Source organism: Oryx dammah, unplaced genomic scaffold (assembly GCF_014754425.2).
Source record: "Oryx dammah isolate SB20612 unplaced genomic scaffold, SCBI_Odam_1.1 HiC_scaffold_3, whole genome shotgun sequence".
Taxonomy (NCBI): Eukaryota; Metazoa; Chordata; class Mammalia; order Artiodactyla; family Bovidae; genus Oryx; species Oryx dammah.
Window position 1 is genome coordinate 88,828,250 of NW_024070187.1, and position 17,666 is coordinate 88,845,915.

Sequence of the window (17,666 nt, forward strand, 5' to 3'; positions counted from 1 at the left end):
TTCAGGACTGATCTCCTTCAGGATTGACAGGTGGGATCTCCTTGGGAAGCCTGTTCAGTTCAGTTCAATTCAGTCACTCACTTGAGTCCAACTCTTTGCGACCCCATGAATCGCAGCACTCCAGGCCTCCCTGTCTGTCACCAATTCCCGGGGCCCACCCAAACCCATGTCCGTTAAGTCAGTAATGCCATCCAACCATCTTATCCTCTGTCATCCCCTTCTCCTCCTGCCCTCAATCTTTCCCAGCATCAGGGTCTTTTCAAATGAGTCAGCTCTTCACATCAAGTGGCCGAAGTATTGGAGTTTCAGCTTCAACATCAGTCCTTCCAATGATCTTCCAGGACTGATCTCCTTTAGGATGGACTCATTGGATCTCCTTGCAGTCCAAGGGACTCTCAAGAGTCTTCTCCAACACCACAGTTCAAAAGCATCAATTCTTCGGTGCTCAGCTTTCATTATAGTCCAACTCTCACTTCCATACATGACTACTGGAGAGACCATAGCCTTGACTAGATGGACCTTTTTTGGCAAAGTAATGTCTCTGCTTTTTAATATGCTGTCTAGGTTGGTCATGATCTTAGTTTTCTGAATGTTGAGCTTTAAGCCAACTTTTTCACTCTCCTCTTTCACTTTCATCAAGAGGCCCTTTAGTTCTTCTTCACTTTTTGCCATAAGGGTGATGTCATCTGCATATCTGAGGTTATTGGTATTTCTTCCAGCAATCTTGATTCCAGCTTGTGCTTCCTCCAGCCCAGTATTTCTCATGATGTACTCTGCATAGAAGTCAAATAAGCAGAGTGACAATATACAGCCTTGACGTACTCCTTTTTCTATTTAAAACCAGTCTGTTGTTCCATGTCCAGTTCTAACTGTTGCTTCCTGACCTGCATACAGATTTCTCAAGAGGCAGGTCAGGTGGTCTGGTATTCCCATCTCTCTCAGAATTTTCCACAGTTTCTTGTGATCCACACAGTCAAAGGCTTTGGCATAGTCAATAAAGCAGAAATAGATGTTTTCCTGGAACTCTCTTGCTTTTTCAGTAATCCAGCGGATGTTGGCAATTTGATCTCTGGTTCCTCCGCCTTTTCTAAAACCAGCTTGAACATCTGAAAGTTCACGGTTCACATATTGCTGAAGCCTGGCTTGGAGAATTTTGAGCATTACTTTACTAGTGTGTGAGATGAGTGCAACTGTGCAGTAGTTTGAGCATTCTTTGGCATTGCCTTTCTTTGGGATTGGAATGAAAACTGATCTTTTCCAGTCCTGTGGCCACTGCTGAGTTTTCCATATTTACTGGCATATTGAGTGCAGCACTTTCATAGCATCATCTTTTAGGATTTGAAATAGCTCAGCTGGAATTCCATCACCTCCACTAGCTTTGTTCGTAATGATGCTTCCTGAGGCCGACTTGACTTCACATTCCAGGATGTCTGGCTCTAGGTGAGTGATCACACCATTGTGATTATCTGGGTGGTGAAGATCTTTTTTGTACAGTTCTTCTGTGTATTCTTGCCACCTCTTCTTACAATACAGTAATTAAAAATATTCTTTGCCTACAGTAATTTTTACCCAAATAAATCTAAAAACTGTCTTTCAGAAGGGGAATGAAGAGAAGGAAAAGGAAACGGGAAAAAAGAATAAAGTGGGATCAAAATGACCCTACTAGTTTTGGTTCTGATTTAGAGGTGCCTCTATGTGAAAAAATAATAGGACAAAATATTTAAACCAGAATCTGCCATAGAATCAGAGATGCATCATTGCCCATACCAGTAAAGGACAGCAACTGAAAGTCTGTTCATAATTAGGCTTGTTCTTAGTCTGACACAACAACAGGACAGCTTGCAAAAGAAAGACAGAGCTAATCAGGTCCTGGAAACTATCCTCATTAGCTTCACATTCCAGGTAGTGCTGAAACCAGTGTTTGACTTGAAAGAACCATCATTTCAAACAATTCTGAAAATATTAGTACTTTAATTTGTTTGCCTACTAAAGAATGTGTGCGTGCTCAGTTGCTGAGTTGTGTCTGACTCTTTGTGACCCCATGGACTGTAGCCCGCCAGGCTTCTCTGTCCATGGAATTTTCCAGGCAAGAATACTGGAGTGGCTGGTTATTTTCTACTCCAGGGGATCTTCCCGATCCTAGGGATCAAACTAGAGTCTCCTGCATCTCCTCCACTGCCAGGCAGATCCTCTACCACTGAGCCACCTGGGAAGCCCCCCTACCAAAGAACAACATAAATAAAATGATATATTAACCATCATCTTCTTTTGGTTACCAAATGTGCTTTGTTTTTCTAAGTCAAGGGGTTTCACATATGATGTGGTCTTTGTTTTTTTCTTATTTCTTTAATTTTGTATCTGTATAAGATGATGAATGTTCACTGCACTTACAATGATAATCATTTCATGATGTATGTAAATCAAATTGTTAGCCTGTATACTTTAAACTTATACAGCACTATATGTCGATTATAGCTCAATGAAACTGGAAGGAAAAGAAAACAAAGCAAAACAAAATAAAGTCCCAGACTGGAAGGGGCACAGACACTCCTGGCCACATTCCATTCAAGAGGACTGATCATTTGCACTTCTGAAAGCCAATACCACACATAAAAAAGAGCTCAATTTTTTAGTGAGCAACCAATCCTTGGGTCAGGAAGATCCCCTGGAGGAGGAAATGGCAACCCACTCCAGTGTTCTTGCCTGGAAAATTCCATGGACAGAGGAGCCTGGTGGACTTCAGTCTGTGGCATCAAAAAGCGTCTGACACAACTGAGCATGTATGCGCCTATTAATAACATATAAGCCACCACAAACATATAGTTAGCCAGTATGAATAATTCAAGCCAAAACAACCCTCCCTGCCAAAACCTAGAAGCCCAAATTCTTTGGTCTGAACTGCTCTAATTATACAACCTACTTCATTTCCAGTGTGAAATCATGGTCCTATTAAGACTTTCCTTATACTGATATTTTAAATTATTGAGTAAACTCCACAAATTTCTCTTTAGTTTTTGCAAAGCTATTGTGGCTTTATTGTGTTACTGTTGTAGCTTTAATATGTTGACATATAGTACAAATGACTAGCATGTTTCAATGTTGGCTTCACTGTCTCTTCTAATGGTCAAGCCTGTGTACTTGTGTCCAACTCTTTGCAACCCTGTGGATTGCAGTCTGCTCAGCTCCTCTGTCCATGAGATTCTCCAGGCAAGAATCCTGGAGTGGTTTAAACTACACCTAGGGGTGTGTGTTTTATTAGCATCAAGGAGAAGAAATAATACAAGGATCTCTCATTTTCAGCAAACTCTTGTCATATCTAAAGATGAAAATTACTAGCTAATCACTTTGGATGTTTTATAAGCACAAAACATTAAAATATTAGCAAATATATGCCCAATGTCAAGTGGAATAAACAGAAAAAATATTGGAAGTTATAGTCAAAACGAATTTATTGAGGACCATAGTTTTATTTGGATATCATATTAGAAAACAGATTCTTGTCAATAGAATCATATTTTTACAGAATAATATTCCTGTGAAGTCCCACTGAGTTAAGAAGAGGGTGCAGTGCTTACCATCAAAAGTAGGTGATGCTGATTGTATGATGATCGCTACTATAGTGACTAATTCAGCTCTCCTGAGTAATCGATATGCTCTCATATTGCAGCATAGAGGTAGTTGTTTGTGTCACCCCTGTTGATCACACGGTGAATGCCTCACAGAGTAGATTTATCAGTGCTTTTCAACTAAAGGAAATTGGGTTGACCTTATAATTTGTGTGGTCTTATTTTCCTTCCAGACAAGTGATTTGTTACTAATGTAAGGATCAAGTAATATGAGAGTCAATTTCAGTAGAGAAGTTACACTGCTGTAAGTTTTCTAGCATGAGCTATTTAGGATGGCAATGATATCAAAATTGGTTGAATAATGAGAGTAGGTTTACAACACTACTGACATTCCAGTGATTACCCAAAGGGTCTATTTTCATTGGCTTGAAAGGATTCAGAACCATCCAAATAATTTCTATCCCCAAACACTGTAGAGTCATCTTCATTAGCCTTCTTAGTTTTAGTTTTTTCACTTCTCGGGCAGTAGCATCTGTTTTCCTGGGGGACTTCCTAAGCCAAGCGGTAGAATTTGACTCATTCACCTAAGGGTCTTGTATAGGGTCTTTAACAACTAAAAATGGTTAGAAATCATTCTTGTTGAGCCTCCTGGGGTGGGGGGCGCTGGCTAGAGAAACAGAGTTCTTTAGTCCCTGAAACTTGAGGGGATCGCTGATTCTGAAAGCCTGATGTTGAAATTTTCCTTTTATTTTGAACTACCTATACCCTTCAAATAAACTCACTTTTTTGCCTAAATTATCTAGGATCAATTTCTGTAAATTGAAACCCAAGAACCTGACAATACAAAGACTAAAATTTGTGATCAAATAGACATCCAAAGACAAGATTTTTCTAGGATTTGACTGGGTATCATTTTTACATCTCTAAGAGTTGAAGGGTTCTACCAAGTAGACACAGATGAAAGAAGGTCTGTCAAGTTCAAAGGATTTATAACTATGTTAACAGCCAAAGAAATGCCAAATTCAGTCAAGCCACACAGATGGAAATGAAGATTTCCATAAGCAGGGTAGGGAAATGACTACATAGAAAAGCAGACAAAACTCTTTACATTATGAAGTCCTTCCAATAATTGATATTGCAAACCAGATTCCAGTCATCACCTTGGCTGCTACTATATGTAAGAAAATATCCCTAAGGTGCCTTAGGATTTGGCAAATGTTTATGTAGCATGTGGCTTTCCTGGTGGCTCAGTTGGTAAAGAATCCACCTGCAATGCGGGAGACTAGGGTTTGATCCTTGGGTTGGAAAGATCCTCTGGAGAAGGGAATGGCTACCCACTCCAGTATTCTGGCCTGGAGAATTCCATGGACTATATAGTCCATGGGGGTCACAAAGAGTCTAACATGACTGAGCAACTTTCACACGAACACACACTTATGTAGTAGGTAAACATAAACCTAGAAAGATTTAAAATTGAGTTTTAAATATTTCAGAGAATGATATATAAAACAAACCCATTATAATAATAATCGTGGCTTAGGAATCACTACATATTTTGTATTTTGTGTACTACTACTGTTTCAGAGAATTTGGCCTATTAGTATCATTCATTTCATAATTCTATTTTAAAATACATCAATATGTAATTTAGACTGGTGATTTTAAATAGAAGATGTTTTAGTTTTTGTATTATCAGAATATTTAAAAGAACTTAAGAATCATTGGTATTTGCAAATTTAATTTATTAGATTTAAAAGAATGTTCAAGAACTCAGAGAGGTTTTGTTCATTAAGCCTGACAACAGAAACACCTAAAAGGAAAATAAAAATATCACATTTATAATTGCAGTTTAAAATATATTAAGATGTTTAACTTGCTTTGTATAGAAGGCTATTACTCAAACTTTAAAAATAACATATAAAATTTGACTAATTAATGATAGAATAAAATTTGTAAGCTGAGTACAAAAATTTCAGCATTTGTAACGGATAAATACAGTTGTATTTTCATACTCAAAACAACTCATCCTAAATTACATTGAGAGAATCCATAAGGATGGATGGTAAAGGGAAAGACATTAGGACGTTAGTTTCTAAACCAATTGTGTTAGCCATGTTAATTTAACAGTGTTACATACAATGAAAATGTATTATTTACATCCTACATAATACAAATAAGTATTAGATCAAGTCTTTTTTCTCAGCCTCAAATTTCTCCTTTGCTTTCCAAATACATGAGTTTTTCCTGTCATCATATAAAACAGTTAGAGCTTATATTTATTCTCCTGAAACAACTGGTCTATGACTTTCTCAGGAATTGCCTGTATGCACAAAGGCAGGAGAAATTATACTCAATTAAAGGGCAGAATGAAGAGAGTACCAAATTTGAAGTTGTTTGAACTAAGTTTAAGTTTCTCTCTGAACCCAATTAACTACAGTTTGGGACATAGCACTTAACTTCTATAGATTCCTCACCTGTGACATGCAGAGAGTAGACAATATCTCCAAGGTTTTGCCCGACTCCACTATAACTATTTTTTTATTATTATTTTTTATTATTTTATTATTTTACTTTACAATTCTGTATTGGTTTTGCCATACATTGACATGAATCCACCACAGGTGTACATGCATTCCCAAACATGAACCCCCCTCCCACCCCCCTCCCCACAACATCTCTCTGGGTCATCCCCATGTACCTGCCCCAAGTATGCCGTATCTTGCATCAGACATAGACTGGCGATTCGATTCTTACATGATATTATACATGTTTCAATGCCATTCTCCCAAATCATCTCACCCTCACTATCTCACTATAACTATTAATTGTGTTAATCACATAAATCACTATCATAACTATTTTAGTACTCAAGAAGAATTTAGACTAAAGATATGAAACATCATGCATTATGATTAATCTGTTAAAATAATTTTAGAAACATCATTACATAAAATGAATATATACCAAAGATTTTATTTATCTCTTTATTAAATGAGGAAACCAGTAAGATGCTACAACTAATTCAAAGAATTTGAAATATCATACATTTAAAACAGATAAGAAACAATGAGATGAATTTATAAACGGATGCAAAATTGGTAAAACTGGTCAATATCCACAAAGTGATAGTCAATTTCATACCACTGGACATAATTCGCATTTCTGTAGACTAAAATTTTTTTCTATTATTTGAGTTTGCTACATATTTTTACAGTTCTACAAAGTTGCAAAATAGTCAAGATGAAAGTGTACATTCTGAGGCACCTCCAACTAAAATTTATTCAGTAATCTCTTTCATCCATTTCAAAATATTCCTCAGTTCAAGCGTAAACAGAGCTGTCAAGACAACTTTATGGAGGACTAGAAATGGTAGAAGATAGAAGTAAGGGCTAGTTCTCTACATCTGTATTCATTGTCTCAGACAACTAAGGTGTGATTCTATACTCAAGTAGAAAAATGGATATGAGAAAGTTCTCAGGAACTTCCCTGGTGGTCCATTGGCTAAGACTCCACTCTCTCAATTTTGATCCCTGATCAGGGAATTAAATCCCACATGCCGCAACTAAGAGTTCACATGCCACGACTAAAGATCCCTCATGCCTCAACAAAGGTCAAATATCCCTCATGCCACAGCGAAAACCCAGTCAAATAAGTAAATATTATTTATAAATAATAAAGGGCAAAAAGCGTTTCACTTAAGAACTCCCTTCAAGAAGGGTAAAAATTATTAATTTTGTTCAGTCTTGATTTGAATATGTATATTTTTCATATTTATGTAAATAAATGGCAAGTGTGCATAAGGCCTGTTTGCTGCATGGCAGAGGGGAGTAACTGTCTCCAAGAAATGCGATTATATGATTATTTGAGTCACAAGCCAAGCTAACCACTTTTCTGTGGAAGACAATTTTTACTTGAAAGAACAACTGACAAACTATGGTTATTCAGACTTGGATATTTGCACCGCATTTTTTCCATGATGTTTGACTGTCACTTCAAGGAAAACTATAGTATTTGGTGCAAATGGTAAGGTTCAAGCTTTCCAGTGAAAATTAGAATTCTGTGAAACTTGTATCTTTCACCACTAATGACAGCTTCCCAATATTTAAAGACTTTTTTTGATGATGGAAGTGGAGATATTAACAAATACAATTTTTGATGTTGCATAAAGAAGTGTGTCAATTTGAAAGTGAAAGTGAAAGTTACTCAGTCATGTCGGACTCTGCAATCCCATGGACTGTATAGTCCATGGAATTCTCCAGGCCAGAATACTGGACTGGATAGCCTTTCCCTTCTCTAGGGGATCTTTCCAAACCAGCGATTGAACCCAGGTCTCCCACATTGCAAGCAGATTCTTTACCAGCTGAGCCACAAGGGAAGCCCAAGAATACTGGAGTGGGTGTCTGCATAGTTCAGTGAACCAATATTTTCTATATGAACAGTGCATGATATTACAAAATCACCCATAGGTAAAAGATACATTCAAAGTACAAGATAAACCAATGGATTTTAATGTAACAGAATATGAAAGTTTTATTGAGATGCTTTCAGATTCTACCTTGCTGATAACTTTTAGGAAATTACTATTTTTTGAGTTTGGGTGCAGTACAAAAGAATAAAACCATAATTTCTGAAAAGACCTTTAAACAGTTTTCAGAGTTCTTAATTTCAGGAGTGCAAAGGGATCCTGAGACCAAAATGTTTGATAAATGCTGCTCTGTGTACAAGTAGAATTTTAGGGACAAGCTATATTGTCAATGCCTCCAAGTGGTAAGGAATCACCAATATTACACTGACTATTGGGGAACTTCCATTGTGGTTCAGTGGCTAAGCCCCTGTTCTCCCGATGCAAGAGACCCAGGTTTGATCCCTGGTCAAGAAACTATATCCCACATGCTGCAACTAAGAGCTCGAATGCTGCAACTAAAGATCCTGCATGTTGCAACAAAGACCTGGCACAGCCAAATAATAAATAAATGAATATTTTAAAATTCATGGACAATTGGGAAGATTTTACTATGAATATTCTTTTTTTTATCATCATCATAACCATTCATACCAAATATAACAAGAATTGTTATTAAGGCTCTGCCCTGACTAGGGTCTATTCTAAATGTTTTTCATGCATTCTTTAATAATATAAGGATTATAAGTCCTTACAATGATCCTTTTAAGTAAGGTGTCATTATTATCATCATGTTCACTTCATAGAAGGGAAAACTGAGATCTCGAGAGGCTAATGAGGGTTAGAAGTCATGCAATCAGCAAGTGTGAGGCTCCCAACTACTCCACTATCATTAAGAAAGTCCCACCAATATTGCTCTGCACTTCTGCAGAACATATGCATGAGGCAAGGCAAGAGACCGGGTCCAGTGTTCTATAAACACACTGCCCATTATGACAGCTGCTCGAGGAACTAAAGAGCCTCTTGATGAGAATGTAAGAGGAGAGTGAAAAAGCTGGCTTGAGATTCAACATTCAAAAAACTAAGACTATGGCATCTGGTCCTTCACTTCATGGCAAATAGATAGGGAAAAAGTGGAAGCAGTGACAAATTTTATTTTCTTGGGCTCCAAAATCACTGCAGATGGCGACTACAACCATGAAATTAAAAGACGTTTGCTCCTTGAAAGGAAAGCTATGAGAAAACTAGACAGCATATTAAAAAGCAGAGACATCACTTTGCCAACGAAGGTCTGCATAGTCAAAGCTATGGTTTTTTCAGTAGTCATGCACAGATGTGAGAACTGGACCATAAAGAAGGTTGAAAGCCAAAGAATTGATGCTTTCTAATTGTGGTGCTGGAGAAAACGTTTGAGAGTCCCTTGGATTGCAAGAAGATCAAACCAGTCAATCCTAAAGGAAATCAACCCTGACTAGTAATTGTAAGGTCTGTTGCTGAAGCTGAAGCTCCACTATTTTGGCTAACTGATGCCAAAAGCTGACTCATTGGAAAAGAATTTGATGCTGGGAGAGATTGAAGGCCAAAGGAGAAGGGGTGGCAGAGGATGAAATGGTTAGACAGAGGCACCAACTCAGTAAACATGAATTTGAGCAAACTCTGGGAAATAGGAACCTGGCATGCTGCAATGACGGGGTTGCAAAGTGTCAGACACGACTTAGCTACTAAACAACAACAACAACAACAGTCATGTTTGGTTATTTAAAATTCAACATATGCCTAGTCTGGGGACTTCCTTGGCGGTCCAGTGGCTAGGATTCCACACTCCCAATGCAGGGGGCCTAGGTTGGATCCCTGGTCAGGGAACTAGATCCCACATATCCCAACTAACAGTTTTCATGCCACAACTAAAAAAAAAATATCCTGCATATAACAACTAAGATCCAGTGCAGCCAAATAAATAAATAAAATGAACAGTTTTAAAATGTGTCTAGTCTGAATTGAGATATTATAGAAGTATAGAATAAACATTGTATTGAGAAGCTTTAGAATGAGAAAAAGAATATAAAATATCCTATTAATATTTTGCTTTCATTACATGTTGAATAATATTTTATTTGGATACATTGGGTTAAATAAAGAATAGTGTTAAAATTAAATTCATTTGCTTCTTTCTCCTTTTTCAAAATATGACTTCTAGAAATTTAAAAATTACATTTGTGATTTGCATTGGACAATGCAGCATAAACTCAGTCAGGTTTTAGACTTGTTTAAATAAGAGGTTTCATTGTGTATCACCTCCAAGAGGCCAATTTCTTCCTTCCGGGGATATTTTAAGGGTTTCTTCCTTAATTAAAATAAAAATTAGTGACAAGTATCCTTATATCCTTAAAGAGCTCACACAGCTTCAAACAAGTTTATTTAAATCAGGGAAACAATCATATTTCGTCAAGCCCTTTTTCTGTTTTGTTCTGGTTTTGTTTGTTTTTTCATTTTTTAAACTTATTTTTTAATGGAAGAATAATTGCTTTACAGAATTTTGTTGGCTTCAGCCAAACATCAACATGAATCAGCCATAGATATACATATATCCCCTCCCCCTTGAACCTCCATCAGGCCCTTTTAAAACTGCCTTTGTTCAAACAAGTATTTTTTTGGCAAAGTTCCAAGGTCTGTTTCCCATATTGCATCATTGCCTTTAATCTTTTTTATCATTAATATTTTAAAAAGGAAATTGGAATTAAAAAGAGAGAAGCAAAGTTATGTAATGAAATACATAGCAGAACCCACAGAGGTATTTTTGCAATGCAACTTGGGAAGAGAAATGAAATCAAGACAAAAAAAGAAAGAAAGAAAGAAAATGAGTTGGCCAAAAGCTTCATTCGGGAACAGCACATCTTATGTTGAAACTGAACGAAATTTTTGGCCAACCTCGAGTATCAGGGTCTTGACGCTGCTGCATTCCTGCCTTTGGGAGAGAGGGGGTTGGGGGAGGAGCTGTCAGAGACCATTTAGAACTTCCCCCTGCAGCTCAGATGTAGCAGGAGTAGAATTGCCCAAGGCACAGTTCAAGTTTCATAACTGTGCTTATGAAAAAATAGTCACAGCAGTATTAATATTTTCTCCCTGTACCTTAGATCCCAAAATGATTTTAAACGTACCTCAATACTTTGGCCAACTGATGTGAAGAACTGACTCATTGGAAAGGATCCTGATGCTGAGAAAGACTGAGGGCAAGAGAAGGGGGCAGCAAAGGATGAGATGGTTAGATAGCATCACTGACTCAATGGATATGAGTTTGATAGTGAAGGACAGGGAAGTCTGATATGCTGCAGTTCCTGGGGTCGCAAACAGTTGGACATGACTTAGCGACTGAACAACAACAAAGTTTCTTCTTGAATAATAACTTACATTTATTGGTGCCTATAACATGCTAAGCATTTCACATATGTAATCCATTTAATCTTCGCCATGTCAGAAAGAAACCAAGGAAACAGACGTATCAAGTAATGTCAGTTAATACATGGAATGGCAGGGATTAGAACTCAGCCTTCAGTGATCACGGGCTAGACATCAGAATTCAGCCTCTAACTACCACACCACCTCTCTCAACCGAGTTATTCTGTCTCTACTTGGCTATGATGAATCAAGAGTCAAGAGCTTACACTTCCATACTACCTAATATGCATTATCTCACTTTATCTATACATTATGATAAATTCAGGATGTTGAAGACTAAGTCAGCCAAGGGCAATTTTTTTTTTTAATATCGAAAGTCTACAATCCCAGAAATTCATTTTAACAGTGATCAAAAAGAGTGGAAGTCAGTCAAAGGCAGGCTTATCTTAGATTTTATCCCAGAGAAATGTTATGAAAGAACCAGGAAATCTATGAAGAAACTGGCTTTTGCTATAAAGATGTGACAAAGAGGTTACGTGCAAATTCCATCCCTGATCCCACTGTGAGGACTACAAGTCTCCCTGCTTTAATATCTTAGCATCTTTTGGTTTCCTTCATACTTAACCTTTCATAAAGTATATCTCAGTCTCTTTATTTGTAAAATCTGGGTAACCTTATACAGTATAAAGTTTAGACAGATTACTCAAAATGCTTGAAACAATTCCTAACATAACATAGAGGAGAGACTCAATAAATGTTAGTGGGCATTTATTATTTATAGTATTTCACATAATAAAGTATTGCATATATTTTGAGTTCTTTTTTATTCAGTTCAACAAACAACAACTATAAAACAATTCACTCATTTCTCCCATCCCCTTTCACTTTAACACAACAAATTACCACATATACTTTGGAAATCATTCAATGCTTGACTCCTCACTTCTAGAATATAAGCTTCCTGGTGGCAGGGACAATTAACCACTGTGGCACAATCACAACCACGAAGAATGTGCTTCCTGGTTGTGAAGAATCACCTGCAATGCAGGAGATGCCGGAGATGTGGATTCAACTCCTGGAGAATAAAATGGCAACCCAGTCCATTATTCTCGCCAAGAAAATTCCACGGACAGAGGAGCCTGGCGGGCTACAGTCCATGGGGTCACAAAGAGTCAGACATGCCTGAGCGACTGAGCACATCATCAATAAATTATGAGCAGAACAATCGCTTCCGGGTGGAAAACATAAATGCTGCACTCAGTTCTCCTCCTCAGTCTTTCCTGAGTGTAGAAGACAGGGAGTACAACACTGAATCCTGATGTAGAAGACATCTGCTCTGGGGAGTAGCTGGATCCACAGCCGATGATGATCAGAGAGAAGTAAACCTCTATCGTTTAAGCCTCTGAGCAATAAGCAATAATGGGGTGGTATATTACAGCAGCATAACCTACCTACATTGACTATTACAACACATTTCATTCCCTCAACCTACTATAAGGTCTACCACCTAGTAAGTGATCAAATATATTTTTACTAAATTAATAAATCCAAACCTTTAATGGTTGATAAAGGCTTACTTTAGTTAAATTATTTTCAACTCTATTCTGTATACAATGAAAAGCTTTGGAAATTTTAACTAATTCACACGTGGGGATCATAATCTGCTGTTGCTAAATGACTTCAGTCATGTCTGACTCTTAGCAGCCCTATGGACTGTAACCCACCAGGCTCCTCTGTTCATGGGATTCTCCAGCCAAGAATACTGGAGTGGATTACCAGGCTGGGTACCAAACCAGCATCTTAGATATCAAAGCCAGTCACACATGCTTTGCACTACTAAAGGACTCCATTAAAGTTTTATTGAATTTCAATTGAATAATTTTTTTTGTGAAGTGTTTTTGAAAAATATTTCTGTCACAGAGCCTCTTACTTAAATGACCCTATCTAAAGGCACCAGTGCCTTACAGAACGTGCTTGCAGAACTCTGTGTGTGGTCCCTGCCTCCCCACCAGTCACCACACAGATGCAGAAATTCTTCATAATCACATAGATTACACTAGAAACCAGAAGGACCTGAAGGTCAAAAACATTAAGACAACTTGTTTAATAAATTGAATTTGCAGTTTCTCTGGTGAGGGAGGAGAAAAGGGGGATGGGCATTTGGTTACTTATTTCAGCAAGAATCAATACATTTACCAAGACAAAAGAAAAACCATGACCTCAGTTTAATCTGGTTGGGGAAGCATGACAAGCTGTATCAGTGGTAACGATTGGGTCAGGCAGAGGAACTGATGTCATCACAGAAAAAGTCATGAGGTCCAAGAGAATGAGAAAATGAAACCTGAGGCTCTGTCTGGTAAATGAGAAAGAAGTCACAGGAAAAAAAAAAAAAATGTTGCCCTCCAGCACTACTCATGGTTCTGAGCAAATCAGTTCTTTAGAACACTCAATTTCTGCAGCATCCCAGCTCTAGTGTCCAGGGGACCACGCTCAGTCACTTCGGTCATTCCAACTCTTTGAGACTTCATGGACTTTAGCTCACCAGGCTCCTCTGCCCATGGGATTTTCCTGGCAAGAATACTGCAATGGGTAGCCATGACCTCCTCCGGGATCTTCCTGACCCAGGGATCAAACCTGCGTCTCCTACATTGCAGGCAGATTCTTTACCACTGAGCCTTTCAAGAAGCCAGCCTAGGGGACCACCAGGCTCATAATAACAGATATTGGGAGGTGATCTGGCATCTGGTCTGATAGAAATGTAGAAATAAGAAGGTCTAAGGTGGTGGGAGGATAAATGAAAGGTCAGCGTTGACCTGTGTGAACACAACAGAAACTCTGGGCTTTGAAGAGAGAGTACCAGGATGACCTGGGGTCCCTAGGCAGGCATCTTATCTCTACCATTATCTAGTACTATCTATCTCATTACTTTCATTTTCTCTCCTGAAAATGAAGATGTAACAGTGTCACCTAAAAGGATTGTTCTGAAAACTTGATTTGGTTAATACATGTACAGCACAGTTGTCCAACACACAGCATTTCTCAGGAAATGACAACCTTTGCTATTATGCCCTGGGACACAAGTGACTTGTGGAATGCACTCCTTACCAGTTCTGTGTCCCTGGGCACATTACTGACCTTCTCTATGCCTTAGCTTTCTCATCTGTAAAATGGAGTAATAATTCTTATGTCATAGGGCGTTAGAAGGCACCATGATACACCTAGTAGGGTTCCTCGCTCATAGTTATCCCACGATCACTGACATTATTTGACATTAGTACTATTTCTTCTGTTAACAGTAAGAAGCTGAAGCGGATAGCAGACATTTTGGCTCAGGCACCAGGAAATGCAGTGGGGCTGAATGGGAGTGAGGGTTTAAATGCACACACAGAATATTTGGGGAAATGAAAAAACAAAAAAGGCTCTCATATTTGGAAAAAAGTGTATGTGCTTAGAACGGTGGGGTCTTGGCCCTTCGAGGTGACACCTAAGATGGCATATGGGTCACCAAGGTTGTAACTCATGGAAGAAACCTGAGATAAATTCCTGAGAACAGAGATCTGCTCTCACTTCTTTGCATTCCCTTAGTTCCCAGCACAGTGCTAACGGCCCCAAACATTTGCTGAACCGGGTCAGTACTCGGGTCTCGCGCCCTGACTGTCCAGCAGAGGCCGCCCTGGGCCGGGACTCTCGGGACTCGAGCGCCGGGAGAGGAAAGGCCAGGGGTGGCCTTGTCATCGCCGCGGGGCCCGGGTGGGAGGGGTTTGGCGGCGGCTGTCGCGGCGGCGGAGGCGGCCCCGGGCTCCGGCGGCTGGGATGGAGCAGAAGCGCGCCGGGCGCCGGAGGACGAGCAGCTGACGGAGCCGCGCGGCGCTCGCCTCGCTTCCCCTGCCGCCGCCCGGGCCGCCCGGCTCCCGCCGCAGCCAGCGAGCCGAGGAGAAGCTGCCCGCGCTCGGGGGCGCTCGGTCAGTCCCGGCAAACTCTCCCGCCGTCCGCGCCGGGCTCGGCACGAGTACCAAGGTACCATGGTCTGCAAGACCCTCTTCGCTCTCTGCATCTTCACGGCAGGTATTTTGGGGCGCTGTCCCTGGCGGAGGGGTCGGGCGCGGTATGGGACCCAAGGCCAGCGCTGGGTTGGGAGCTGAAGCCGGGGGATCGGGAAGTAAGTCGCCGCCCGCGGTTGGCAGGAGTGGTGCGAGCCTCTCGGGTTGCGCAAAGGTATGAGTGCACTTGGTTTTGGGGTGATGCGCGTTTTTGGAGATTCTGTGCCGAGGCGCACAGAGGGATTGACAGGGTTCTTCCCGCCGCAGCTCGCCCCCGCAACAAACTCCGGGCTTTGTGAAACAGGTGGCTGCCCGACGCATTTGAAGCCAGGCTTGGCGACGCTGGGGTTTCTCGGGTCTCCGAGCACACCATGCCAGAGCTGGGCATCAGACTTCCTGACGCGGTTGCACCCAGAGAGGGAAGCAGGCGGGGGATAGCATCTGGGAAAGCGTGAAGTCTTGGCTGCGCACCCGGCCGGGCTGGTTTGCGTTCCCCGAGTTTTGGTGGGCTCTGTCTCCGCGTCCTTTCCTATTTACGCTTGAGGATGGTGCGGCACTGACAGCCCCGCTCCCACCCGGGCTCGAGCTTCCGATCACCGCTGAGGAGTTACCACTTCTACCTTGTGGCCCCTGGGCTCCCCAGAATCCGTGCCCCTGGCTGAAACTGTTAACTTGGCAAACACTAGCATTCTCCTGGTTCCACCCCTGCCCCTCCGGCCGGCTCGGCTTCCCCACGCGCGTATTTCTCTGGACCACGGACGGCAGCGGCCTCTAAGCAGAGGACTCGGAAGAGAGGAGCCCGAGGATTGAGCTTGGCTTGGTGGGGAGATACAGAAAGGCGCTTTGAGTCAGAGATTGGGGTACCCAGTTTTTCTAGAAAATGCAGGCCGACAAGGGACAGGCATAGGCGGAAAAAGCCGCCGAGTGCGCGGACGCCGGCGTGTTTAAAGATAAGAATGTCCCAAAGCCACGTCCATACACAAATCATTTGACTCATGCTTGTAGAACGTGTATATATATTTTTCGTCCTGAATTGCTTGGGTTCCTGCAATCATGGACACAGGTCATCACAATCCCATAAAAAGAAACTAGGGATTTCCTGGCAGCTCAACAAAGGATAATGCAGTTTTGAGTAAAAGTTTCCCAACTTGAGGCTAGAGAGAGTCTTCTTCCTCTACTTGCTGAGCGCCTCGGAAAGCTGTCTTTTCTCTGGTGTCTGCACGGTTCGGAGCGTCCTCAGCCTTGGCCAGGCTGGGAGCGCACGGATCCCGGCAAGTGTGACAGCGAGGGTCCCGGCATTGCCAAGAAACGTTTATGAAATGACAGGGAAGGTGCCTTCCATTCTCCTCGCTAGAAATCTTTTCATGAGGCTCGGGGCTCAGAAAACCGTCAGTTAGCCAGTAGAGCTGGTAGGTAGGTTTGTTGGGTAATTTTATTTAGTGGCTTGTCTTTTTAATTTCTCCCCCACCCCCTTTTTTTTAAACAACTCTAGCAGTTGGCAACGCTGGGATTAGGCAGTGTATTGTGGACCACCACCCCCCTCGCCCCCCGCCCGCCCGGCCCCCGCGCAAGGAGCTCACGATTTTTTCTCCCTCCTTGGCCAGTTTTAGAGGTTAGCTCTGCTGCTTTTTCCAGCTGAAATCTTGCCCTTGTTCCTGGAGAGAGTGAGGAGGCTGGTAGCTCAGGAACTGAGTAGCCTCGTTCTCATCCTAAAGCATCTGTGTTGAGGTCAACGTCCTGAAGATCACAGCCTCCGACTTCCAGGACTCCCCTGACCCCCGGAAGACATAATTATGTTGCTGGGTCCATCTCCCAAACAGAGCCTGCGGAAGCTTCATCCTTTCTTCTGAGTTTGTGCCTGGGAAGAAGTCTCTTTAGGGCTCAGTGTGTTAGATCTACCTACAGTATATCAGGAAAATCACATAAAAATATGTATAAATACCTTATGAACTTCTCTACATCCCCAAGTAGGGTGCTTTCAGAAACTAAAATACAGCTTTTCTAGAAAAAGTTGGTAAGGGAGACAGGGACTAGGATTCTTAAGATAAAAGTGGCATGCGTGTTTCAGTGGATCATTCTGGCTCCCTTGGCAAAGCTCTAGCTAATTTCACCAGGCAGTTGCTTTTTCTTTTGTTTTGTTTCTTTTTTAATCCCTCCAACTTTAGTGGCTTCAGGAAATTTTCTGTAAAACTTTCAGTGATACTTCTTGAGTCAGGAATGGGGCATAGCAGGGAACTTTTTTTTTTTTTAGCCTAGTAAATC

At 40.9% G+C, this 17,666-nt stretch overlaps 1 protein-coding gene across 1 annotated transcript in view; it reads left to right on the top strand.

Moving 5' to 3' along the window:
• Positions 1 to 15,178: 15,178 nt before the first annotated feature.
• Positions 15,179 to 17,666, top strand: part of PARM1 (prostate androgen-regulated mucin-like protein 1) — a 127,382-nt gene continuing 124,894 nt past the window's right edge. The window contains exon 1 of the mRNA XM_040237078.1: positions 15,179 to 15,429. Coding sequence (XP_040093012.1) covers positions 15,387 to 15,429 — 43 coding nt within the window. The 5' untranslated portion in view covers positions 15,179 to 15,386. The remainder of the gene's footprint in view (positions 15,430 to 17,666) is intronic.